The sequence below is a fragment of the Gopherus evgoodei genome, chromosome 3 (assembly GCF_007399415.2).
Source record: "Gopherus evgoodei ecotype Sinaloan lineage chromosome 3, rGopEvg1_v1.p, whole genome shotgun sequence".
Classification (NCBI taxonomy): Eukaryota; Metazoa; Chordata; order Testudines; family Testudinidae; genus Gopherus; species Gopherus evgoodei.
This window is the reverse complement of record NC_044324.1, coordinates 222,290,209-222,317,115: the sequence shown is the minus strand read 5'-3', so window position 1 is coordinate 222,317,115 and position 26,907 is coordinate 222,290,209. Positions and strand designations below refer to the sequence as shown.

The following is a 26,907-nucleotide window of genomic DNA, read 5'->3' as shown; positions in this document are numbered from 1 at the left end:
TTTTTCTCCTTTAAACAACAACTAGGAATCCATACTTTTTGTATGTTAAAAGAAAGTTATGCAGTTTGAAAAGTCAAGCACTTGAAAGTTAGAAAATGCCAGACTTATAGTTGCCTGTGTAAACTTAATTCTGCCTCCGTGTATATATTATGCAGTATTATTCAGTCTTTAATTAAACAATCACATGCAATTTTTTGCATAGGACTCCACTGCAGTTCACAGGTGGGATGCGAGGGGTGGGCACAGTTAAGGTTGCATAGGCAACTGTAAATTTGTCATTTTGTAACTTTGAGGTGTTTGATTTTGCAACCTAATAACTAAATGTGATCCAGGGATGCATAAACAGGGAAATCTCAAGTAGCAATAGAAGTTGTTTTACTTCTGTATTGGTAGTGGTGTGAATGCTGGTGGAATACTGTGTCCAGTTCTGGCATCCACAGTTCATGAAGGATGTTGATAAACTGGAGGGGGGTCAGAGAAGTAGCTCAAGAATGATTTTAGCTGTCCTCATTCCCTGCCTACAAGCAGGACTCCAACAGTGTCTCCCTGACTCTGCTGCCTGGCTTCATGGAACAGTGCAGTTAGCATGCACTGTAGTTCCATTTAACTGCTTTTGTGCGAGGGAAACTGGAGAGAGGGGCATTTGCAGAGAGATCCCAGCTGGGCAGAGAGATAAAACAAAATGTGAGGCGCCTGTCTATAGCAATATGATGTATTTGATGATAAAAATTATGAACTACATGGCCTCTTGGAAAATGCTAGATGCCATGGTTGTGCTATTGCAGATTCCACAGTACCCTGACTGAAATTAATAGATTGCACAACTTGGAGATATTTTAGGCTCTATGCAGACTAAGGAATCAATTAGTGAATTGTTTAGTGCATCAATTTAGTCAGTTGTTTTCAGTGTTCTATCATTAACTGTAAGGACAAGAAGCTGATTTTATAAATGAAAGCACAGATTTTGAAGCTGCTTATTGGAAATCTTTGATGGGGCTGCTCAAACAAAATAAATTCTCTCTTTTAATCTTCTAAATGAGTCTAAACACAGGTCAGCACATGAACAGGGAACACAGTCTTGTGTTGTCATATCCCTCACATATAAGGTTCTAGCCATAACTCAGATTTCTGTTGTTCTCCAGCAGATGGAGAACACATTCTTTTCCTGTAATAATAACCTTTGGGGACAAAGAAGCAGGCCTCAGACACTTATTAGAAGGTGCAGTGATCAGTTGCCACAGCAGCACATGTGAGGCACTGACAGCTTGGGACCTTCAATCCCATAAGCAGGAGAGGACCCAGTCCCTTCCTCCTCCCCTGTGCTCCCAGCCTCCTTACCAGGTTTCCAAAATGGCTGAGAAGGAGCAAAGGTCAGGATCATTCTAGCATTACCAGACATTTCTGCCTGAAGTGCAGGGGCAGCTTACATTCCAAAGGGAAAATTAGGGAAGAACGTCCCCTCAGAAATCTCTTACAAGGAGGAAGCTCTGTGAAGAACACTTCTCTTCCTCTTGCCAGGGATTCAGCCCCTCTAGAGTAGGAGGGAATTCTGAAACTACCCAAATGGATTACGACCTCAGAGTCCAGCAGCCTCACTCTAGGACAGCAGCTCCAGCCCCAGAATAAAGGGGTGGTTATAGTACAGATGCAGTCCCAGCCCTGTCCCTGCGCTTAGGAAAGCCATTGGTACAGGAAAAGAACACAGGGAGAGCAGGAAAGCCCTCCTTCATTGATCTAAGCACCATAGTCTGCTCTGCAGTTTAAGTTCATCTTACCCCACAATCCACCCTCCTTCAGGAGCAGCTCTGAGAACAGAGGGTTCTCCGTGGAAAGAATTCATCCTCAGTGAAGCCAGAAAAAGTACAGACTGTTCAAGCAGCAGCAGCAGCACTGAGAATAAGTACCCCTGCAGTCCTCTCTGGCACCCCCTGTAGAACACAGCACTCCAGCCCCCTGAAAATCGTGGGAAAGATTCAAGGGCAGCCTATTGGATTTAGCTCTTCCTAGAGAGCCTTACCAAGCATGATCAGATCTGCCCCCTCATCTTCTGTCAAGGCAAGGAAGGGGATTAGTGGCAATAAACCATATGCCTTTTTAGATTGCCCCTGAAAGCAGAGAGAGATAGTAGATAGTCTGATTTGATATCATGAGCTAATATTTTTATATTATATACTAATCAATGTGTACAGTCCTTTGTATAAGAACATTACAGAAGTAACATTGGTTTTCTCTTTCAGCATAATTCCCCCTCCAGTGATGACAGTTCAGACTACAGCCTGGATTCTGATATTGAACGTACAGAAAGACCACATAAGAAGGGAGTTGGTTTGTACAGAGATTATGATAGCTCATTCCTTCAGGTATAACTTATAAAACTGATTTTTCATTTCTTCCATTTATCCACAATTTTTGAATAATTAGTACTGTGCTATTTATAAATCCATATGTTCCTAATCCATGCTCAACAAAGATTTCATTCTGGCAATATATTTAGATCTCATTTTTGTTGGGTAAATTTCCAGATGTACTACTGTATTACCTTTTTAATGAACCTATACAATTTTAGAATAACTCTGATTTTACAGTTTAACATTTCCTGAGCAATGGTACAGGCAAGTGGGAGTATCTTTTCTACTATCAGAAAAGAAGGTGCCAATGAGAATTAAATAACTTTCATTTCTGCCCATTTCCAATCCTTGTATGCTTTTTTTTTTTTTTTCAGTGAGTAGTTGTAAGAGGACCCCCTCTATAGCTAATATGGTGGAAGTGGGCTGTGCTTCCGTGGATATGGCAGTAATTCTTTCTAGAAGCTACCAGCAAAAATATACAGCTTGCATGCTGTTTGGGCTGTTTGGGTTTTTTTTAGTGTAATTTGTCCTGGCTTTTTCAGTTCAGACCATCAGATATCCCTTTAGAAACCAATGGAAGAAATTGATTCTGCCTTTCCCCTGAAGGAGGGACAGAGGAGCTGAGGCATTGGATCTTTGACTGAGAAACTGGGGAAGGATAGAAGACTTTCATCAAGACTTAAGTGCAAAACGTCTTCAAAAAACCTTTTGGATAGCCTAATTTATTTATATCTCTAGTAGTCTTGTCATCAAACTCAAGAGCCTGCCTGCAGACAGTGGAAAAAGGGTGTAGCTGAGCATGCTTCATTCTAATTGGCATCACCTTGTCTGATTAACTGAGGGACAGACACACTCACTTGTTTGTATCAATGTCGTCATGCTGTGGGAAAATGTTAAGAAATATGATTTTACTTGAATTTTCTAAATTTTGCTGTAGACATTCTTATTAACAATTTTTTATTGGAATATCACATTTCTCCTTTTCCATCAGATTCTAAAATACATCTATAATTATTATTTTATTTAGATGATCGTTTCAGTCATATCAGTAGCTGAAAAAAGTATTTTTTTTACTTTCTATAAATCTAATGTTGTTTGTTGATCAGTACCTGAGACAACCTATCACTTCTCCCATGCTTCTACTACTGCTTTGGTAATTACAACTAAAATTCAAATAAATATTTACATGACTGTTTCATTTTAATTCACTGTCATAAAAAATCTGTTAATTTATCAGAAAAAGCTGTAGCCTTTCTTTTTTTTAAATACATTTGATGATCTATATGTAACTTACTTTTCAAGTAGATTGATCATAGTAAAAAATTTGATATGCTAGCAAATTTTGTATTTATACAAATAAATTTAAAATATATTTGAACTAGGTACATTGCCAAGTCAGTTTAGGTACTACATTTTTGTTTTGTGAACAGCTCTTTTCCAAAACAGAACATCAACAGACACATTTCCATGACTTTTAACTTATTTTTAAAGGAATAACATCCCCCTGACAGTGTGACATTACAAAGGAATTGTGGTAGCAGATCAGACTCATGTCCATTTAGTTCATTATTCAGTCTCAGACAGAGATTTGTATTAGAAGTCCTGAGGAAGGCGTAAAAGCTACATAATGGACAATTATAGTATAATGATCATTTTGTTACTGAATAATTAAATTGTACTTTACAACAATGACGTTTGCCTGTGCAAATCATGGAAATAATGAAACACTTGACAGTAGAACAATTGTGTAGAAATAACCATCTTAATAAAGTGAGGGCAAGGGGAGTTTGGGAGAGTGAGATGTTAAATTGCTTCTAATTGCGACTACCCCTTTCATGCAGCATGGACATTTATCAGGAAACTACATGACTTCCCAGAAGGCACAACATAATAAAAAATTAAAAAATAAGGAATATGATGAATACACTAATTACAGTGATGATAACTTTGGTAACTATAATGAAGAAGAAAAGGAGGAGGATTTTGCTGATCAGTTAAAACAATACAGAAAAGCTAAAGAAACTTCAAATACTGATTTAGGAGCTCCATTTCCTAAAGAACCAGTGAAAAAACAGGGGATGAAAGGAATCCAGAAAGGTATGGTTGGTTTAATAGCTAATTTAGTTCATTTCAGAAACTTTCAGAATGGGATGGTATCCTACAAATGGTGAAAAAAATTAGACAAGATAGATTAGGGTATTGTCTTTTACGAGCTTGTCTCTTTCATCAACAGAAGTTGGTCCGCTGAAAGATACTGCCTCATCTACCTTGTCTCTCTCATATCCTAGGACCAATACAACTACAACAACACTTCAAAATTATAGGTTATACCCAATTTTTCAGTAGTTGTTCTTAGTATGAGTCCAGTATTTCAGAAGTCTCCTATAAGTCTTGCTGGTTTTTGACACCTGAACTGTTTTTCTGATGACAGCATTTCTTACCTGTAGCTGATAGGATCCATTGTTTTTTGTTTTATCTTCTCTTGGTTTTTTTGTCATCCTCTTGTTATCTGTGGGTTACTTTTTCTTGTCTTGCTTCTCCCCTCAGTGCATCTTGCCTCTACTATCCAACTGTCGGAGCTGTACAAACAGTAGATGGGTGCTGCTGGTAGTTTTTCTACCAGAAGGCATCTATGGAGTGTCATGCTAGAAATTAAATGCAAAGTGCTGACCGTAACTCTCCTCTTCTTATATACAGCTAGGAAAAACATATCAGCAAGTATCATACTTTATCATCAAAATAAAAATGACACAGTCACAGATCAACAAGGAGTCCGGTGGCACTTTAAAGACTAACAGATTTATTTGGGCATAAGCTTTCATGGGTAAAAAACCTCACTTCTTCAGAGGTTTTTTTTACCTGCGAAAGCTTATGCCCAAATAAATGTCTTTAAGGTGCCACCGGACTCCTTGTTGTTTTTGTGGATACAGACTAACACGGCTACCCCCTGATACTAGTCACAGATCAGTGCTGCATATCCAGGTTAATGTTCCGTGTTCTGCAGTGAATAATGTAATTTTTTAATAAGTTAACTCTTGCCAGTTGTTGTGAATTGTATAAGTATTTGAGTAGTAGTATTGCTTCAGAATTATTTTCTATATGATGTACTCTATGACAGTATCACACATAGAGCTGGGTGGGAAACATTATATTTTGATTAAGGCCAGGTTTGTAAAGGCATTTAAGCACCTAAACATGCAGATTGGTACCTAACAGGATTTTCAAAAGTGCTTAAGATGTCTAACTTCCATAGACATCTAAATACATTTAAAAATCTGGTCCTTAGCCATGGTCATGCCCCTTTTTGTTCTTTTTTTTTCACAAGTGTTCATATGTTCAAAATTTTGTTTAATGCTCATGGAAAATAAATATTGGAACTATACCTAAAACAACTTACTTGATAAATTAATTATGCATGACATTGATATTATGTAGCATCCATTTAAGAAATTAACCTCCGGGGTTTGTGAGTAAAGGAGGGAGGGACTAAGGTAGTTATAAAGAGGGAGGTAGGTGAAGGGGAGAGAATGACTAGCCTGAGAAGGTCCATTCCTCAGTAGGGGAGCCTCTGTTTTGGAAGAGTTGCAAGGGAAAAGATGGTAATGAAAATAACCTGGTTCTAAAGCATAGGTATCATCTAATTCATCAAATTATTTTTTCACTGTTGTTGCAATTGTTTCATTGGGGTTTATTTTTAGTTTAAAAAAATAGGTATAAAGTATCTGTCCACAGGCTTTGATCGATCTGTCAGTTATTTAAAATCACAAAATACAAAACCAAAATGCAATTTTATTGAATATTCTCTATGTAAAGTTTTTCAAGTTTCACAAAATTTCAGAAATTGGTAGTAATGGTACCTCCAATATGGTTCCCTTAACTAGCAGGTTATGGGCACTTGAGTCATGTGGTTTTGTTGATGTCAAACAATTCTTCTTACCCAACTAAATAGAAAATACAGTGGTTAAAGTAAATTAAATGAAGAAAATATTGGATTTACCATTTATCTTACCCAGCTGTTTTCTGGGAACATTTTTATTCTATAATTAGGCTTGGCAGAATTCAATTTTATTTTTATAATTTTGAGAGATAATATTGATGTTTATTTTTAAGCATTTATTTTACCAAATTTAAATATTCATAGTGGCTGGAAACTGGGAGAGTGTCATGTAATTGGGAGAGTGTAATGACAGTAGAATTGAGATTCAAAAAGTTAAAGCTTTATAACTGTTAAAACAAATTTTCAACATTATATGTCAAAATATAGAAAGTAAATAGCCTTAAATCAAACTCTTATGTTCTCAAGCAGCATTTTTCTTACTTTGACAATTTGTAAATTTTGATTATCATCAGTGGAAATGTTTTCCCTTGGTTTTTGTGTGTACATTGAAATTGACGTTTATTGACATTTGCCAATAAAAATCTAATCCTTCCAAGCCTATTTATGATTATAGTGATTGCATCACGTGTAGGAGAGAGATCTGTGGGTGCAGATAATAGCATTTTGTTATGTGCATATAAAGGTAACATCAATATTTCAGTGATTTTTATATGTACTCTTCAAATATTAAAGGTATTTAAAGGGAATTGATGTTATACATGGTATGTTAAGGAATTTAGAGCTGAAATGTTGTATCTATATAGTAACTATATCTACTTTTCTGGTTTCTGATGTCAGTTAAGGAGGAGGCCACGTTAAGGAGCTTTTTGCTTCTGAAGAATAGTCATTTTTCTTTATGAGGTATCTGAAATATGTTTTAATATTTTTCAGGTATTGCACAAAGGGGTTTTGGTGTTGGTCGAGGGCGTGGAATTCAGAAGAAGTTGAAGCGTAAAGATCGTGGAAGGGGGAGAGGGGCCAATAAAGGACCTGATGGCTTTCAAGAGGTACATGGAATTGAAGTGAAAAACACATACGTGTATTTGCAAACACCTGAATACTCCTTGTTAACAGAGATGTAGACAGAATTGCCTAATTATGTTTTCTACCTATTTTGTTCTGTTCTCCAGAGGTTAAGCTAACTCTTTTCTAAAAAAGGAAGTTCCTAGCCCATCCAGTTGAGAAAATAGTCTTGTTTAGTCTGCACCCAGAAAGACTGAAACAATAGTAGCAAGAGAATTATAAACTTCACTTTTTAATGGGATGTTAACTTTGAAGATTTATTATCATCTTAATGGAGGATTAATTCAGTTCTGAGGAATTGGCTTTCCTGCTGTCACCAAATCACTGGGGGTTTTTTTAGCCAGCATAATTAGATTAGGAGACTCGATTCAGTTCCTAGCTGCTTACTCCCATTGATCTTCCTCACAAGTTTTTCTCACTTTCATCTAAAATAAAATGTTAAGACTGTAGTCAGTGTCAGCTGTTCATCTTCTCAGCTGTCAGGCTGTCTTACTCTATTCTTTAAACAGCTTAAACTGTGATTCCTTTTCAAGTGATGGTCCTTATGTATATTCCATACATACACACCATACACCTGAGTCTAGAATTTTTTAGGAAGCCGTGTCCATTGGTCCATACATGCGCCATAGTTCTCCTCATGCTCTGAACTGAGGACATAAGAGATGATGCGGACCAGTGCCTGTGCAGTTTCTTCTTACCAATGCATGGTCTGAGTCAGAATCTTCTGTGTCCTCAGCACCTTCTGCTACTGCGTCATTTCTGTAATACAAATATTTTCCAGTTACAGGTGAGTAACCACCATTTATGGCTCTTTCCCACTCCCTGGCTGCAAACTGGATTCTTGCTCAACTGGTTCTACAGGACCCCATTCAACATGGTTCTGTAGATAGAATAATGAAAGGAGCATGTACCATAATCCAGTTAACTCTCCCTTGTGGAGAAGGATGCAAATGAAGAGACAAATACAGACAAGCCCTAGCAGGACAGGAAGAAGAAAGGAGGAGGGAGACCCATTCTTGAGCTACATCAGCTAAATTTCTTTATTTGTGAATCAAAAGAAGGGCACATTGTTCACATCTCTCAACATGGAAGATGGTTGCTTTCATGTGAACATTGATTCGTCCTACAGATGGTTCCTCAGATTTCTGGTAGGACCAGAGTACTACCAGTTCAGAGTACTTCGGTTTGGGCTACTACCAGCACCCGGAGTCATCAAGAAGGCCAGATGAGATGAAACAGCTATTCCATCTTCTCATACTTGGACAATTGGCTCCTAATAGGCAGATCCAACCAGGAGGTCCAGTTGGCTGCCCTGTCCTTGTTCTGTCTTCTGGCATCCTTGGGGATCTGTGTGAACAGAGAAAGGTCTACTTTGACTCCCACAAAAAATTTTTTATAGGAACAGCTCTAGACTCAATCTCAGCAAAGGCCTGTCTCCATATGGACAGAGCCCAGGCCATGAACAGCCTGATAACACAAGTCACCCTCAGACCTTGTCCCTCTTTCCCTGCTAGGTCACATGGCCTCATGTATCTATGTAACACCATTCACCAGGCTTCCCCTCCATTGCCTACAGGGCTGGCTCCAGTCTGTTTATTCACCAGATAGAGACAACAGGAATACCAGGGTAAAAATCCCTGCCCAATCCCTGGCTTTTCTTGTGTGATGGACAGACCTTCAACAGCTGCCAGCCTTTCCTTCCACCCAAGCCTGACAAAACCATGATCACAGAGGCATGTATCATAGGATGGAGAGCCCACATGGGCAGTTAAACTGTGCAAGGCACATAGATTCCTCAAAAGACTAGGATGCATATCTATCTCCTACAGTCAGCCTAGCTTGCAATGCATTCCTTTCACTCATACGGTCCCATCATATCCAGATAATAACCGATAACTTGATGACCATCTTCTATAAACAGAGTGGAGCGAAATCTCTTTCTGTATAGAGGCAGTCAATTTATGGAATTGGTGTGTCAGGAACCACATATCACACTCTGCATATACCTACCAAATGTTCAGAATTCTGTGGTGGACAATCTGGCACTTCATCACAGACCACAAGTGGGAGATACATAATTCAGCCCTAAACGAAATCTTCAATGAGTGGGGAAAGCATCCTGGGACCTGTTTGCCTCCAAGATGAAAAAGTTGTTCAGTCTGTACTGCTCCAGAGCAGCATTGGCCTGGACTCTGGGCACGATGCCCTTGTGTTACCCTGGACAAACCGCCTGAGATGCACTTTTTCTCCCATCTCACCGCTACCACGTTTTCTGTGAAAGATTTGGCATAACAAAGCTCAGATCATTCTCATTGGGTCCAGCTGCACCCAGACAGGTCTGGTTTCAGGACCTTTTACGTCAGCCCATCCTCCCATCAGCATCTGACCCTTCCTGGATCTGTTAACTCAGCAAAACTGCAAGATCAGACCTCCCAACCCAGACCCTCTTCATTTTATGGTCTGTTATTTGGATGGGCGTCAAACCAAGAACATTTATGTTCAGAGACAGTTCAAACTATTCTCAATCACAGTAGAAAAAGATTCCACCAGAAAATGCTATATAGCTAAATGGTGGCATTTCTCTGCCTGGACTCGAGAACCATCTATCTATGGAAGATGAAGATACGTCTGCTTTTTTAAATTACCTTCTCACCCTCAAGACATCATGACTTGTCATTCGTTTGCTGCAGGTCCACATACCACAGCACTCCATGCCTTCTATCCTCCCATAGAAGTCTCACCTAACAGTCAGATACTTGAAAGGTCTCATTATGACCTTCTCACTGTGAGAACTTCAGTCTTGTGCTCTCAGTACCTGCCAGACCACCCTTTGAACCTTCTACTTAAAACACATGGTTTATGAGTCAGCCATAAATGCTGTCCAGTTCACTTACTCTTCTGGCTAATGTGAGGGTGACAAAAAAAGTATCCTTCATTGATAGGTTGGACATCCTCACACCGTCCTCCTGTTTGAATACTACTTACCAATCATCCACACGTGGAATACACACAGGGACCAGCACTCAAAGAAGAAAGGGAGGTTACTTATCTGTAACAAGAGGTTCTTGGAGATGTGTGGTCCCTATCTGTAGTCTACTATCCGCTCTCCTTCTCTTCTGCTTTGGATCATGACTGGATTTGCACTAAGAGGAGGAATTAGAGGTGTCAGAGATCACTGCCGCTTTATACTTTCGGTACAGAGCACGGGGGTCGGGGGTGCATGCAACTGCACAGGCATGAACTTGCTGGAAATCTCTAGTCTCAGACACATGGAGCACATGAGTACTTATGTGTAAGTTCAAGAACTGACTCTGGTATGGACTTCCTGTGTGACCTTGGGCAGGTCACTTTATCTCTCTGTGCAGCAGTTCCCCAGTTGTAAAATGTAGGTGGTAATATTTCCCTTTTACTGTCTGGTCAATTCAGATTGTAAACTTTTTGGGGCAACAGCATTCTTCCTGTATTTATACAGCACTTAACACAATGGGGCCCCAGTTTCAGCTGGAGCCCTCAGATGCTTCTGTAATGACTTTTTTTGGCTATTTGAACTCTGGATGTGTGAAAGAGGTTGGGAGTGATAAGGGAGTTTGAATGTTTGTGGGTCTTGGGCTGTTGGGGCAGCTCTGGGCTTTTCTAGGGGAAACCCTAGCAGCCGTTGATGCGATGTGCTGAGCTGTCACCCCTTCTAGGTTCTGCCTAGTTCTCCTCACACAGCCCTATTTGTGCCCTTCCCTCCCACGTGTGTTGGGGGATCCCCTTTTCTGTGAACATCCCTGGACCTGTTCCTGCTCATCAATTGGGTGGAGGCAAACAGTTCTGTAGTGGGCCTGGTTGATTATTCTCAATCTGGGTTGGGAAATAAAGTCCCAGCCAGAGGAGCATCCTCTCCTGAAAGGAGGGTACTGAGACTGGCAAAGTGACTGAAGAGGGTGGTGAAGACTCCATCAGCACCATTCTGTTGTCGTCTTTCTGATTTTTTTCCATAAGAAGAAAATACCAACCACTAAAAGTTTACATTAAAATATATAACGGAAGGAGACTTCATATCAGGGTTGAGAGTTGGCTCATACTCCTTGGCTATTAACTATTAGTATTCTGGCATCCCAGAGGGAACACCTAGTTGCTGTATTTGGGCCCTCAGCTAGTGACTAATCTAACTGTAATGTTATTGTCTTGAAATCATTGAATATATGAAGTACCAGTTACTGTGTCCCATACAACAGAGGTACATTTTATTTTTTTCCTGTATACATTTGCAAAACTGAGATGTACAAATCTTTATGGTATCTGAAAGAGGGTTCTAAATTTGTTGCATTTATAACAGAAAGTTTGCTATTTTCACCCAAGAATTTTACTTAACTTGGTATTGCAGAACAATACTAGAACATCCAAGAACATTTAAAATGCGTATTTGGTTTTATTTTGTATTTTGAGATAGAATAGCCTTTCTCTGAACTGCGTACAGTAATTTGAAAACACTCAAGTCATGAATTACTGTCATTTTATTTTGAAATTTTATTCCACTTTGGGGTAACTACTGCTTTGAATGCTGAAATTGTTGTTTTGCAAATATATTCAAAATAGTAACTGTAACACATAAATTTAAAATATTTTTATTTCTTTTTATAGGAAGGCAAACCAGTGAAGAAATGGGTGAATATGAGTCAGGAATTCATAAATCAACATACGGTGGAACATAAAGGAAAACAAATTTGTAAATATTTTCTTGAGGGAAGATGTATTAAGGTAAATATATACTTTATATGCATGTATGTATCTCTAGCGGGAGTCGGAGAAAGGGTGGGCATTCTATTTCAATTTAGCTAATATCAGGAAAACTTGTTTTATGTAACTTTGTTTTTTTTGCCTTAGTATTGTTGGCAGGAAGTATAAATAAATAAACGCAAGAGAAAATTTTGAGGGAAAACTATCAAACTACATATCCTTTCACTGTGCAATGTAAATTATATAAAAATGATATACTATTGATCACTTATTTATTTGCAGGTTCAGTATGATAAATACACCTGTGTCCAGCAATATTAGAATCTGAAATTAGTATAATATGTAATCTGTATTTTTAATATTTGATTTTGGACATGCGAAGGGTGATTTAGGATTCATTTTTGTTTAAAAATAATCTTTTCTTGGATATTATAGATTTTGGACATAGTGAAAAACAGTGTTTTAATTATGCACAGAGAGTATTTATCTCTCCAGCCTAAGAAAGGGGAAAATATGTTTTCCCAAACATCCAAGAAAGGCAGACCTGAAAAACCTCAGCAGCTTGGAGGGGTTGGGAAACAGGAAGAAGAGAAATTGAATTAGAATATTAGAGCCAGACATAATCCATTGCATGCTAGCCTACCATTATGTAGATTCTGGTATTGTATCATTCTGAAACTAATAATACAATGCAGCTTAATTCTCTGGTACCAAAGTTAATCTTTTAATCAATTATAAGATATAATATAGAAATTTGAAATAAATTATGAAAAAATTACATATTTGCTCTTAATCTGATATGTGTATGTCAAAAATGTTTATTATGTCACTTATTCCGAGTTCCACTGTGAATTTGGAGGTACACAATTTTCTGTGTCTTTTCATGATTGTGAACTTTTTTTCTTTATCATTTACTTCCAAAGTAAAAATAAAATGTAATAAGGCTCTTTCCAAATTCCTGGTGGAAATATAAGGTAATAGTCTTGAATATTTTCATGGCATTGTGTGTTATGGTACTTAAATCCCATGGTTCCCAATATGATGAGTATTTAGTGCCACCTACAGTTCATAGAATCATAGAATGTCAGGGTCCTCAGGAGGTATCTAGTCCAACCCCTGCTCAAAGCAGGACCAATCCCCAGACAGATTTTTGCCCCAGATGCCTAAATGGCCCCCTCAATGATTGAACTCACAACCCTGGGTTTAGCAGGCCAATTCTCAAACCACTAAGCTATCCCTCCCCTTATGAAGTTATAAAACAGTTGTACTTTATTTTTTGAAAGTACTTTCAAAAATTATTGTTGTGTAAAACTTTCCATGGAACCAGTCATAATGTAAAGTAATACAGTTTATATGATTTTTTTGTATTGTCTAAATCAGGGGTCTCAAAACACACGGCCTGCAGGCTGCATGTGGCCCGTGAGGTTATTTTCTGTGGCCCGTGAGCTCGCAGCCCCCCCCCCTCCCCTGGCATTTATCTAGAGCGGCTCCAGCCCAACACGCACCAGAGCTCCCATTGGCCGCAGTTCCCCATTCCCAGCCAATGGAAGATGCTGGGGGCGGTGCCTGAAGCAACAGCAATACACACACCCATGTGCCCCTGCTCCCCCACATTCCAGCCACTTCCTGGAGTGGCGTGGGGGCAGGGCAGGCAGGCAGGGAGCCTGCCCTGCCCCCAGTGCACGCCAGGCCAGAGCCCGCCCCCGAACTCCTCCTGCAGTTTAACTCCCTGCCCTGAGCCCCTTGCCGCACCCTGACCCCCTGCCAAACCCCTCCTGCGCCCCAACTCACTGTCTTGATCCCCCTGTCGCACCCCGATCCCCTGCTGTACCCTTCACTCTGACCCCCTGCCCTGAGCCCCCTGCTGTACCCTGCACCTCTCCTGCACCCCAACCCCCTTCTGTGAGCTGCCTGGCACACTCTGCAACCGACCCCCTGCCCTGAACGCCTGCCGCACCCTGCACCCCTCCTGCACCCCAATCCCCTGCCTGCCCCCTGCTGCATCCCAACCCCCTGCCATACCCCTCATCCCTCCTGCACCCACACCCCAACTCCCTGCTCTGAGCCTCTGCCCCCTCTGAGCCTCACCCCACACCCTTCCGGCATCCCCTGGGGGAAGACAGGGGCGGAGTTAGGGTGGGGATTTCAGAGAAGGGTTGGAATGGGAGCAGGGAAGGGGTGGAGTGGGGGCGGGGCTGAGGGGGGGAGGTGTCAGTAATGCAGCCCTCGGGCCAATGTACTAGTCTTCATGTGGCCCTTGTGGTTGTTTGAGTTTGAGATCACTGGTCTAGATGGCCAGCCCTATGTAATAGTTTCTAATACTTTTTCATAGCATAATCCTCCTCCCCGTGCATTTGTGATCACACAATTTCCTTGCAACAACTACACATTGCTTAAATTGAAAGATAATATTAGGAGGTATTTAATTTTTCTTCTAGGTAGTGTCCCTATGAGTGCGCCACTTCAAGTGCACATGCACCTCAAAATGGAGCACCCATAAGGGGGTACATCTCGAAGTACTCTGATAATTGCACAAGATGAGTAACCTCTTCATTTTCAGCTTCTTTTAATGCAATTTACCAGATGGAATCAAGGAAAAAAACCAGTGCCATGTGACCAGCCTACTCTCCATGGACAACCAGCATATACTCTGTGGACCCTAGTCTGAGAATGTGCTAAAATGTTCTTTATCTTCACTTCTTTTTGGAATCTCAAGAACATTGACATACTTGTTAAATACATGTATTGTCAATAGAGAGAAAAGTTCAAAACTGGATAAACAGGATGAAAGCATCATGTTAAAATATGAAGTTGAATAAATTCAGCATTTAGAATTGATATCTTTGTCTCTCCTTTTCTGTCTATTTACAGGGAGACCAGTGTAAATTTGATCATGATGCAGAGATAGAGAAGAAAAAGGAAATCTGCAAGTGTTACATACAGGTTATTGTACCAAAGGAGAGAACTGCATTTATTTGCATAATATCCTTTGGGAAAAACTATATTTGAATTATAATCCTAGTTAAGGTTTTATATTTTAGGATAATCTGATTTTTCTTTACACTTTATAAACACACTGACTGATTGTGTTTTATTGTGAAAGATCATTTGCAAAGTTCGTGCAATCAGTGTATGGTGATATGTGCGTGAAAGAGAGAAGTTTTCAAATTATAGTTAGGTATTTTCCATGGATTCTTTACAATTTTCTTTTGAGATTTAACCTGATTATATATATAAAAAAATTAAACATTACAGTTGGTTCACAACTTTTATCCCATGAATTTGTTTTTACGAAAGCAACAGTGACAAGATAAAATTATAGAGTACTTAATTTTTAAATCCTTCTTACTATTGGGGTATTATTGAAGTTCAAAACTGAGAACTCTTAGAAATTAGTTTACTTTTTACCATGTATTTTGGTATCCCAATCTTTACCAAGTATTTTACCACGTATTCTGGTATCCCATAAGACGTACATTAGGGATCCTGCAACATCATAGCCACCTCTTGATTCCTTCAATGGAAATGGTAAACACAGCCCGCCAGCTCTCTCTGTGGTAAGAATGAGATATGACAACTTCAAGATCTCCATGTCCTTCCAGTCTGGAGCAGAAGGTGCAGTTAAGTACCATCCTATACCTCCTTAGCACAGGGAGCTGGTGTACATCATTATTTGATCCTATTTCTGAATGAAGGGCAGGACAGTGCTTTGTGTGAGAGGAGGGTAGAGCTGGATGGAGACAGGATGGCTTTCCCCCAACACACACACAAAAAACACTTTTTGGAGTTGGGAGTGGGGAATGGGTTACTTGTACCTGTATAAAATGATTATAAAATACTCCTCATTGAATAGCATTGTACACCTGCTTGGCTTACATATTGCACAGATGTAAATAACTGCACAAATCAGGTCTGCAGTCTTGAATTGTTAAAATAGCACTTGTATATTGTGCATGGTTGTACAAAGCCACAGAGTTGGTACAACTATTTCATGAACAAAAATAAGGTATTAGTTTTTATGTGCGGTTGTGTGTTGGATGGTTAACACTGATTCATATTCACTGGAGTTGTTTTAACTGTGCAAGCAGAGTTTATTTTTCCCTGACCAGCAATCAAACTTTTCTGTTGAATTTGGATGGTGAGGGTTTTGTGTATGAGAGAGAGAACTGGATGTTATGGTTGCTGTCAGTTATGTAATCTTACCCTGATTGCTTAGTGTGTGGGATGTTTTAGTGATATAAATAATGGCATGGCTTGTTTGAAATGCCCTTACCAATCTAAAATAAAGTTAAAGATTTTGGAGTGGGAATTCAGAGTCAGATTAGCTTGCTTTAATGAATAAATGAATTTTACTGCTCTTGATTCCATTTAGCAACACAACTAAGAGAGAGAAAGCAGGAGTCTCTTCTTTCATGGCTTCCTCAACAGAATTGTTTGCTGAATTTTAATCAGCTATGCTTGTGCAAATCCTGCTGAAGGCAGCTGGGTTGCATGAGTGTCACTAAGGGTATAATTTGTCCTGCAGAGCCTTTTCTACTGATGATCCATGACAAGGAAAGATCATAGTTTAACTCTTAAAACCTGGATTAAGTTTGAAAGTCTGGCTAAAAAAAAAAAAAAGTTTATTTGCAAATTGAATATATTTCAAATTTTACACACAAACCTGGAACCTGACAATAACACTTGATCATTTTTTAGATCAGAACCACGCTTTTTAAAGCTGTGTGCGCGCGCGCATATTAAAAGCTTTGTTATCCGGCAGAATGAGAGGTGTCAGTTAATCAAAAATTCCAGTTAACTAAGAGTTATATTTACCAATGGAATATCAATTTCAAAGAATTAGAATACAGTAAAATGAATAAAATATATTAAATAGCATACCGATACTCACCAATCCAGTTGTAGTACTGCACTGCAGAGTGGTTGGTTTCTTGAAGCACTTAGGTGTATACAGGTAAAGTTTTCTATATAGTAGGTTATCTTATGACACTACATATCACTATGGGCAGCACATGGCATACACCCAAATCACTAAAAATATAGTTAACACTAAAACTTACACTGAACATAATTTAATCTTTCTTTGATGATTCAGAAGGCACTTCAGGATCTTGCAGTGCCTCAGGGTCATTATTATCAACATTAATTATTGTTGTGGATGTAGACGGTGTAGGAGCTTGGGCTGAATCTGTAATGACCCTATGACACACCTTGGAAGCTGCTTTTTTGAATAAATCCCTGATACCAGCTTGCTTACTTGTCTTCTGCCTCTTTTGCATAAAAGTAGAGTGCAGAATGTTCAATTGCATAATCTCCTGGGTAGTATACTAGTCCCGGTTACTAGATTGAAGATTTGTATTGGGAGATATCAGAAATGCCAGTTAATAGAGATTTCCGGCTGATAAAGTGCTGGATAACACAGCTTTTACTGTGTATAAAAAAACCCCAAGAGCTGCTGTTTCAACCATTCTCTCCCTGAAACACACACTTCAGTGAAGATTCCCTTTTCTTACACATAATCTGTCCCTAAATTTCATGGACTAGTATATGGTTTTTAATACAAATAAAGGTTTTGGTCATTGATTGATTCTATAATTGTACAAATTTTAATTTAAACAGATAAATACCTGAAAATTTAAAGTCCGGGATAAAACTTCATATTTAATCCCTGTCGTAAGTAATACATCATTTAAAGGATTAAATTTCCCTTGCTTCAAGAAGAGACTATACCTAATAATGTATAACTTCACTGTATTGAGACACTTACAGTAGGAAAAATTAGATAGTGTAAGGAGGGAGCTTCATCTTTTTCTGAAATTATTGGCTTTAGTTTGACAGATTATTAGGTTATTTCATATATTAAAAGATTAATAAAGACTTGAAGTTAGACTTTAGTAGGGGATTGGGGGGTGGATTTTTTGTTTTTGGGAGGAGCAGATTAAATACATATAATCAGTCTAGCAGTGTCAAATGGGATTAAACAGTGAATTGCTTGTTAGTCTTGCCGTAATGCTTAAAATATGATTCTGGAAATAATAAGTGTTTAGGAGCAGTGGAAATCTCACTGAAAATTAGTTTGCAAATTAAATGCTGCTACCTGTTAGATCCTTAATATTTTTGCTGCTACATGAATTTCCTTGCAAGTTCTATCATACAGGAGCAAAATGTTACCAAGGGGATAAGTGCAAGTTTTCTCATGCTCCATTAACTAAAGAAACAAAAGAACTGCTAGATAAGGTGAGTAATGCATATACTGGCACAGTAAGTGAAAATTATTTCTGAGTGGCAAGGTAATCAAATGGAATAAATATAGGCTGGGATCTTTCAAGGGGTCTAAAGGAGATAGGTACCTATCTCCCAGTAATGTTTAACATCCTAGCTCCCTGAGAAAATCTCAGCCTTGAAGTTTGGCTCTATGACAACATGCTACACAATGAATTCTCTTTTCCTTCTCTCTTTTTCCCCCCTTCATTTTTTTCACCTCTCTCCTTCTCTTTATCCATTATTTTTTCTGCTCTTTCACTCTTCTTTAGCAATTCTTTGACAACTTCCTTATTCTCTCCATTTTTAAATATATACTCATATGGCATGAAATATATATGTATTTTAGAACATGCTACTGCTTTCCATCATCTGAAGTTACTGATCAAGGGACATAGACCTCCTAAAAGTGTATGTTCCATATTGCAGAAATAGTTTAATTCCTGGCTGACCTACAAGAAATTTTAAGGGGGGATTTAGAATTCTTCTGATTTCGATGTTAATGGCAGGCAGTATATAATAGACATACTATTACAGAGCAGTTTAATTGTTTTAAAATATAAATTAAGTGCTACAATAAAATGTTAAGTTCAGTGCAAATTTAGTACAATAAAACTTTCACTGCATTGCTTTGTTTCAGGTTTTGAATACTGAAGAGGAGCCACAAATGAAGATGAAAAAGAACTGGAGGAACTCAGAAAGCGTGGCATAGTTCCTCTTCCTAAGCCACCTCCAGGAGTTGGACTTCTGCCAACTCCACCTGAGCAATTTTCGTTTTCTGAGTCTGATACAGAAAATTTTCAAGATCCTTCTGGTGAATTCAAGAAAATTCCATCTCTGTTTGAGATCGTTGTGAAACCTACTGTGGATTTAGCACACAAGATTGGAAAAAAGTAGGTTTTAGAATGAAAAATGGCTTTATAAACATTTGAGAAATGGACCACACCACATTTTTAGAAGAAATTGATAGCCTTGAGGATTTCCAGAATTTGCTATCTAGTGGGGGGTGGGGGTGGGGGGAATTTCCACTATTTGCTATCATAATTATAGTATCTTTTGTGTATCTAATACCCTGTACACAGGATTACTACTCCTGGGTCTTGACCTTGCCAGAAGAAACAGGCAAGGAATTCACTTCCTTCACTCTGTTTTTCCAGTCCTCTGAATGACTATGAACCCACCTTCCTTTGCACGGTGAACAAACCTCCATCTCTCTCTAGTCTCCCTGATAGTCAGCTCTTTCTTGACTTCAGTCAGTGAAGGAACTCCCTAATGAAACTCTGTGCAGGGTCTTCGTTGTTGCTATTTCAGCTCTGCCAGACATCACTGCCGTTACCTGAGCTGTTCCTCTTACCTAGCCACCTCCCATAAAATGTAGACCTAATTGTTAGATACGACATTTTATCTGGTCCCGTTGAGTTGGATTTCTTCAACCCTGAGTTCAGGTCTTTGTTGGTCTTGGGATGTTTTAAACTGGTAATTTGGGCAGGTTTTGTGCAAACTTACACATACACTTCTGCCAATACACCTTGCTGTTGACTGCAAAATCTATTCTGCTGCTCCACTCTTGGGCTACTCATGATTGCCATTTGTGATGGATTTGTGGCACACAATGTGATGTGTTTGTAGTGTGGACAGATGTTTACTATAAGAATTAGTTTTCCCCTGTCAACCTCATATCTGCTTGGCACCAAAGATTTGAACAGACATCCCCAAGAACATTTGGAATCTAAACCGCTTTTTTCTAACTCCCCCACTCCTTTTAGGTGAAAAAGTGTTGTTGCAGTGTTTTTCTATCCATGTTGGTCCCAGGATATTAGAGAGACGTGGTGGGTGAGGTAATATCTTATATTGAACCAACTTTTGTTGGTGAAAGAGACAAGCTTCCAAGCTACACAGAGCGCTTCAGGGAAAAAATGGAAAGGGAAACCATTACAGTATGGAAAAACTGTAATCATTCCCTGATGGTCTGAAGAACCACTCAACTAAGAAAATACAGTTCCTAGTGCTGTTCACATCCGCACATCAGTGATATTCGTGCAGGTTAAAGTGAACAGAAGATATCTTGCAGTAGTAAGTGCAGTCTTTACCTTAGACCTTAGTTTCTCCTATACAGCTGACACATCAGGTAGTCCAGTTCCTCCACTGATCATGGTCACTAGCGAGTTGGATACTTCATCTCAGATGATGCTAGCGCAGTCAATATCCTTTGTTTACTGTCTTCTTCCTGTTCTTCCTTGGCCTTTCTAGCTTTCTCTTTCCTTCTTCAGATACCCAATTCAGTGTTTGTTTAGCATGTCTCCCACCCTCCATACGGTTTACATGTCCCAGTCACATGAACTTGCTTTCTTTGATATTTTCTAACATGTTCTGCTCTGTCAGCTCCCACAGTCTTGCATTTGTTATTTTGTCTTTCCCTGAAATATGTAATGTTTTCCTCAGCCATCTCTTATCAGCCTCCTCCAATCTCTTTTTGTTAGCTACTGTCATCAGCCAAGTCTCCGCTCTGTACACGAGCGTGCTTAATACAATTGCATGATATAAACTGACCTTTAGTTTGGTGTGGAGATCTCTGTCGACCAGATGTTCATCCTTCCAAAAGCGATGTTTGCTTTTCCTCATCTCATGTGGATACTTTTATCGCAGCTACTTTCAGGTGTTGTCATGTTCCCCAGAGAGCACAACTCTTCTACCTGTTCAATTTCTTTTCCATCCACGTAAACGTCTGCATGCGTTGTTTAGTTTCCTACATTTATCATCTTGGTTTTCTCTCATTTACTTTCAATCCAATTTTTGCTGCTTCCTTTTCTTTCTCTGACGTAAAGCCAATCATTCCGTTCCACATCATACTTAGTAAAGCAGTGACTTGTTTATCATAGGGACAGGGTAAAATGTTGCAGAAGAGAGAAATGTCATTCCAAACTTCTAGAAAGGTATGACAAGGAGAGGAAAGTGTATTTTTTAAAATGTTGCCTTTTTAAAATGTATAAATGATATGTACTGCAGTCTGGTTTTGTGTAGCATGTATATGTGCTTGTTCTTAACTTGTCAGTTTTCTACCTACAGGCCACCAACATTCTATAACAGCACATCACCACCAAGACCGCAGTTTCAGGGAAATGACCAACATCCTCAGCATATGTATAATCCAGGGTCAAGTCCAGGGCCTGGTCCCAGCATACCACAAGGACATAATGGACCGGTAATGCACCCAGGTTCTCCTGGGCATCACCAATGTACAGGACCCCAAGGTCCAGCAATGCCACACAGCCCTCCTTTGCAGCCTGTTCCACCAGGCTTTTTAGGACCACAGGGTCAAACTGGCATACCAATTCAAGCACAAGCTGGTCCATCTTTAACACCTCCAGGCATTGGTGCACCATACAACACTCCAGGAGTTCAAGGACATATGATGAATATACCCAGAGAGAATCATTGCCCACCAGGCCCACTGTATCAGCAGATTCCTGGTGAACGACAGCAGAATATCAATTATGAATCTATTCAGAACCCAGCTGATTTCTATGACAATTACTATTCACATCAAGCTGTACATAGCTTTCAGCCAACTAATAGCACAGGAGGTAAGTTTGTGTTCAGAATTGTTTTTGTTCCTTGGTGAGACATGTTTCTGTTTTCTGAAGTATTACTGCACCTCTAGAAGAATCAAAAGAAATTTTAGAAAAATTAACCTGTTTGAGATGTATCTTTAAAGAATATTGTGAAACAACCTTCTTTTAAAAAAGGAAAAAGCTATTCTAGAACTTTCAAAAAAGAGAAAAAATCCAGCAGAGAGCCATGCTATAGCGCTGACTGAAGTAAAGACACTAAGACTAGTACTTGTAAATTTAGCATTTACAAGAATTCTAATGCATAAGGCTAAACAAGCCAGTCAGTTTTCTTCCCTCTGACTCCTTAAGCTCTTTGTTCTGTACTCACCATACGCAGTGTAGTTGTAGCTATGTTGGTCCAAATGATATTAGAGGGACAAGGAGGGTGAACAATTGTGCACGTGCAGGTCAATGGATACTACTTGCTAGAAATCTTTGATTTTGGGTGCATGGTATGTATGCGTACCCACAAGTAGAATACAGATAAGGATCACATGTCTCAAGGAACCTCCTGTTACAGATGAGTAACCTCATTTGCTCTGCAAAGATCAAGATAGAGTCTAACTTTTAACCTGAAACTAGATGAATCTTTGAGAACTTGTTTATCCTGAACAGCTGGTGGTGGTTGTCCTTGTTCTCCTTCAGACCAAGAAGTCATCCTAAAACCCTCCTAACTGGAAGATGTTCAGGAGCCTCATTTTCAATTGACTAGACACAAGGAGCCTAAATACCACTATTTTAATTTTATTCATAGTCTTAATGCAAACACTGCCTCAGTTAAGATCTGCTTTTTCTGTTTAATGTATTTGAGTGACTGCCTCAGCACCTTGTGGTTCTAATATTGGTGTTTTGTTAAACTTTCAGGTATTGTCTAGTAAAATCTGGCTTCTCACCCTCAATCTTCCTGATTTATCAAAGCAGTAGAGAAGCTCTGTCCACCTCTCAAAATTTATAGAATTTAATGTTACAGTTTTTTTCTATCATCATAAAAGTTGCAGTTCTAGCCTTAATTCTGATGTTTCCTAACTTTTTGAGTACTCATCTTTGCAATTTTAAAATATTAACGTTTCTCTCTGTGTGTAAATGCAGATATTCCCTTTAAAAAACAGTTCTAATCATATTAGATTTGATAAAACCCTTTCTTACTGGTGTTCTAGCCAAGGGGAAAGTATCATTTTATAGTTTATTTTTGTACGCTGTATGTGTGCAAATTGGTGAAAAGTCATCTGAAAGCTTGAGAATTGTAAGATTTGTTACAATTCATTATTATTTTTTGCAAATAAAGTAAACAGTTTTTTTCGATTGGGGAAGATATCAGCTGATTTTGCAGTTTGTATGTCATGTTTCAGCCTGTTTCAATATGAAATAGTTGAAAGATTAACCTTTATGTGATGGGATTTATAAATATTCTCAAATTTATTTCAGTTAATATTGCCTTGTAAAGTCTTCTCTGGCTATTTGTTAGCAGTAAATTAGCTGATTCTTTTTTAATATTGTATATGCAGATGGAACATGGCATGGAGAATTTAGTGATCATCAGGCTCACCTCATTGTTCAAGATTCACATAAGAGTGGAAATGAGTCAGATCGTGTCAGTAAAACAGGCCATAAACCTGCTATTAATGTACCGGATTTTCTTCCAGCAATGCAGAAAGCCCTTTTTGTAAGACTTAGTCAAAAACAGCAAGAAGATGGAGAACCAATCAGCAGTCAGTCTCAGAGGGCAATGAGCAAGGAAGAAGGTAATGTTGACTGTTACATTCTAAACAAAAATGTTCTTTTATATTGTGTTGGTATAATATTCCCATTTTTATTTTGTGACTATTTCCATTAATTACACTAGGCCTATATGAGTTCCTACTTTAATTTCAACTGAATAACTTACTCCTTGCTTCTTTTCCTAACCTGTTCTTCAGTTTTTCTGTGGGCTCTTTAATACAGTAGAACCTCAGAGCTAGGAACACCTTGGGAATGGAGGTTGTTCGTAACTCTGAACAGATTATAGTTATTCGTTGCAAAAGTGTATAACTGAATGTTGACATAATACTATTTGAAACTTTACTATGCAGAAGAAAAATACTGCTTTTAACCCTCTTAATCTAAATGAAACAAGCACCTTGTCAAATCTCTTTTTAAACTTTCCCTTTATTTAGTAATTTACGTTTAACACATCTTTGTTTTGTTGTTGTCTCTGTTGCTGCCTAATGGCATACTTCTGGTTCCCAATTAGGTATGTGGTTGACCAGTCAGTTCACAACTGATGTTCTATTGTATTAGTCTTGGTACCAGTCTTATTAGTTATTTTTATTAATAACCATGGGACAGAAGTACAACTGTGCTAATGAAGTGTGCTGCTGGTACAATTTTGGGAGGCATCCTCAATACAGAAGGAGGATCAGAATATTATACGGAAGGTCTGGATGACCTTGACAACTGGAGCAACAGAAATGGGATAAAATTCAATAGTACAAAGTTCAAGGTCATGCACGTAGGGTCTAATAATAAGAATTCAGCGACATGCTGGGGAATGGATGGCCAGTCTTAGGAGACTGAGGGTATGTGTACACTGCAATTAAAAACCCGCAGCTGGCCCATGCCAGCGTACTCAGCTTGCGGGGCTCGAGCTGTGGGTCTGTTGCATTGCAGTGTAGACTTCCAGGCTCAGGCTGCAACCAAAGCTCTGGGACCCTCCCACCTCACCGGGTCCCAGAGCTTGGGCTGAGGCCTGAACTCGGAAGTCTACACTGCAGTGAAACTGTCCCACAGCCTGAGCTCCATGAGCCCAAGTCATCTGGCCTGGGCCAGCCACGAGTTTTCATCTGCAATGTAGACATACCCTGAAAGGGCTTGGCTTGTTTAGCCTAGCAAAAAGAAATCTGAGAAGGGGATATGATTGCTGTCTATAAATACATTAGGGAGCATACATCAGGGAGGGAGAAAAGCTATTTAAGCTAAAGGACGGTGCTAGCACAAGAACAAATGGGTATAAAGTGGCTATGAACAAATTGGAACTGGAAATTAGAAGAAGGTTATTGAATAGCCTCCCGAAAGGAGTTGCAGGGGCAAACGGCTTAATCAATTTTAAGAGAGATCTGCACAAATTTATGAGTGCAGTTGTATGAAGTGGTTGCTTGTGATGTTGAAGGGGGCAGAGCTTAGCAGCCCTGGGGCTCAATCTTGGTTCATGTCTTGTGTTCCTAAAAGCTCATGCATCAGGGCTTCAGCCAGCCATCTGCAGTTGTCAGGAAGGGGTTCCCCCTCCCAGTATATTCAGGGTAGGGGAGGGTTGGTCTCCTTCCTCAGAAGCATCAGAGATGGCTGCAGTTGGAAATGGGACACTGGACGGTGTGGGCCAGTGCTCTGAGGTGACACCGAGCATTCAGGTGCTTGACTGGTTGGTTCTTGCTCACTTGCTCAGGGCCTAACTGATTGCTATATGTGGTGTCAGGAAGGTATTTACCCCCAGATCAGGTGGACAGCGATCTTGGGGTTTTTTCATTTTCTGCTTCAGAGTGTTGTTGCTGGTCACTTGACAGAAATTATCTGGGTGTGGCTCACTTAATCATTTCCCTGCCATTGCAGGTGCTGTGGGAATTGGTGCACCTCAGGTATTCCTGTTCTCTCTCTGCAGTCTAGTCTCCTCTGGGCTGTAATATTTTGATCCAATTTCAGTTGTTGGGTTTAGTGTCTAGATACTGAGTGGTGTTGGTGGCCTGTGACCTACAGCAGATCAGACTAGATGATCTGGTGGTCCCTTATGGCCCTAAACTCTATGACTCTATTGCTTCCTTGAAGGGAGGACAGATTACCTGCTTCTGTTAAAGAAGGATCAGTACTGCCACTGCCCAGGAAATCATTGGCAGATGCTGACAACTGGCCAGCTATCACCCTGTGTCCTGTCTTCCAGTTTTGTTCAAGATTATCAAAAAGGCTGTGGCAAGACAACTCTTGTAGTATCTAGTGATCTCAGACCTCCATGATAATCTGGGTATGATCCTGGGTCTGGGACATAGACTGCATTGGTAGATTATCTCTTCCTGGCAATGGATCAAGATAGTGTTCATGCTGGCATTATTAAATCTATCAGCTGTCTTCAGTGCTGTTGATCATGAGGTGTTGCTGACTCATCTTCAAATCAGAGTAGTGGCAGACAGGCTGCTTTAGAGTGACTCAGTTCTTTCCTTGTAGAGCATCCTTCGAAGGTGGTGGTGGTAGTAGGAAACTGCTCCTCCTCTCTTAAGGTGCTTACACATGGAGTCCTCTGGATTCCATATTGTAACATCTATTATTTAATGTTTATAGGGAGCTATAAGGGTTAGTAAGGGAACATGAGCGGTGGTGTTTTCAGTATATGGATGCCACTCAGCTTTGTCGTCTTTTCATCTGACCGGTCCAAAACAGTCAGTGATCTTATTCAGTGTCCAGGTGAGACTGGGGCATGGATTGAAAGGGAGTTGGTTGAAACTTATGCTAGATGTGACTGAGGTGATGTTGATGGGCTGCGAGATGATACTACAATTACAGGGCTTCCCACTAACTGCAGTAGTGGTTGATAATTTGTTCTCAATAATCTAATTTTGTTTAAATACCTCCTTATCTCCCTTTCTGGAACCTGGTTTCTTCCCTAATCCCTTACATTTTGGGTTTCAAATATAAAAGGGGGATAGAGTAGCAGTTCAGCATTTCCACCTTAACCATTCAAGACTGCAGCAAGCCGTGTCTTCCTCCCCATAACCAACAATAAGGTCACTTACATCAAGAGTCATGTGTTTAAAAATACATTTTTATGAAATTTAAGTTAAACAGAATTGTTGACAGGAATAGTTATTTTCTGACACACAAATATGGAAGAGGTATACAAAAGAAGACAACCAGGCAGTTGAGTGTTTGTTCTTAAGTAGTTATAACTAGATTTTTTTTTGCTTACTTACACTAGCTGATTTCTGTAATCCTAATTTATAGTTGCTATGACCTTATTTTGCTAAGTCTTAACATCAGACAAAAGCCAGTTAAGAATTATACTTAGTTCAAAGTCTATTGAATCTCCAGTGATCATTTGTTT

At 39.3% G+C, this 26,907-nt stretch overlaps 1 protein-coding gene across 1 annotated transcript in view; it reads left to right on the top strand.

Annotated features, from left to right (window-relative positions):
- Positions 1–26,907, top strand: part of ZC3H6 (zinc finger CCCH-type containing 6) — a 64,048-nt gene that overhangs the window by 31,369 nt on the left and 5,772 nt on the right. The window contains 11 exon segments of the mRNA XM_030558215.1: positions 2,238–2,360; positions 4,190–4,445; positions 7,117–7,232; positions 11,878–11,994; positions 14,845–14,911; positions 14,914–14,955; positions 18,101–18,210; positions 18,875–18,893; positions 18,896–19,127; positions 21,301–21,818; positions 23,351–23,587. Of these exon segments, the coding sequence (XP_030414075.1) occupies positions 2,238–2,360; positions 4,190–4,445; positions 7,117–7,232; positions 11,878–11,994; positions 14,845–14,911; positions 14,914–14,955; positions 18,101–18,210; positions 18,875–18,893; positions 18,896–19,127; positions 21,301–21,818; positions 23,351–23,587 (1,837 nt within the window).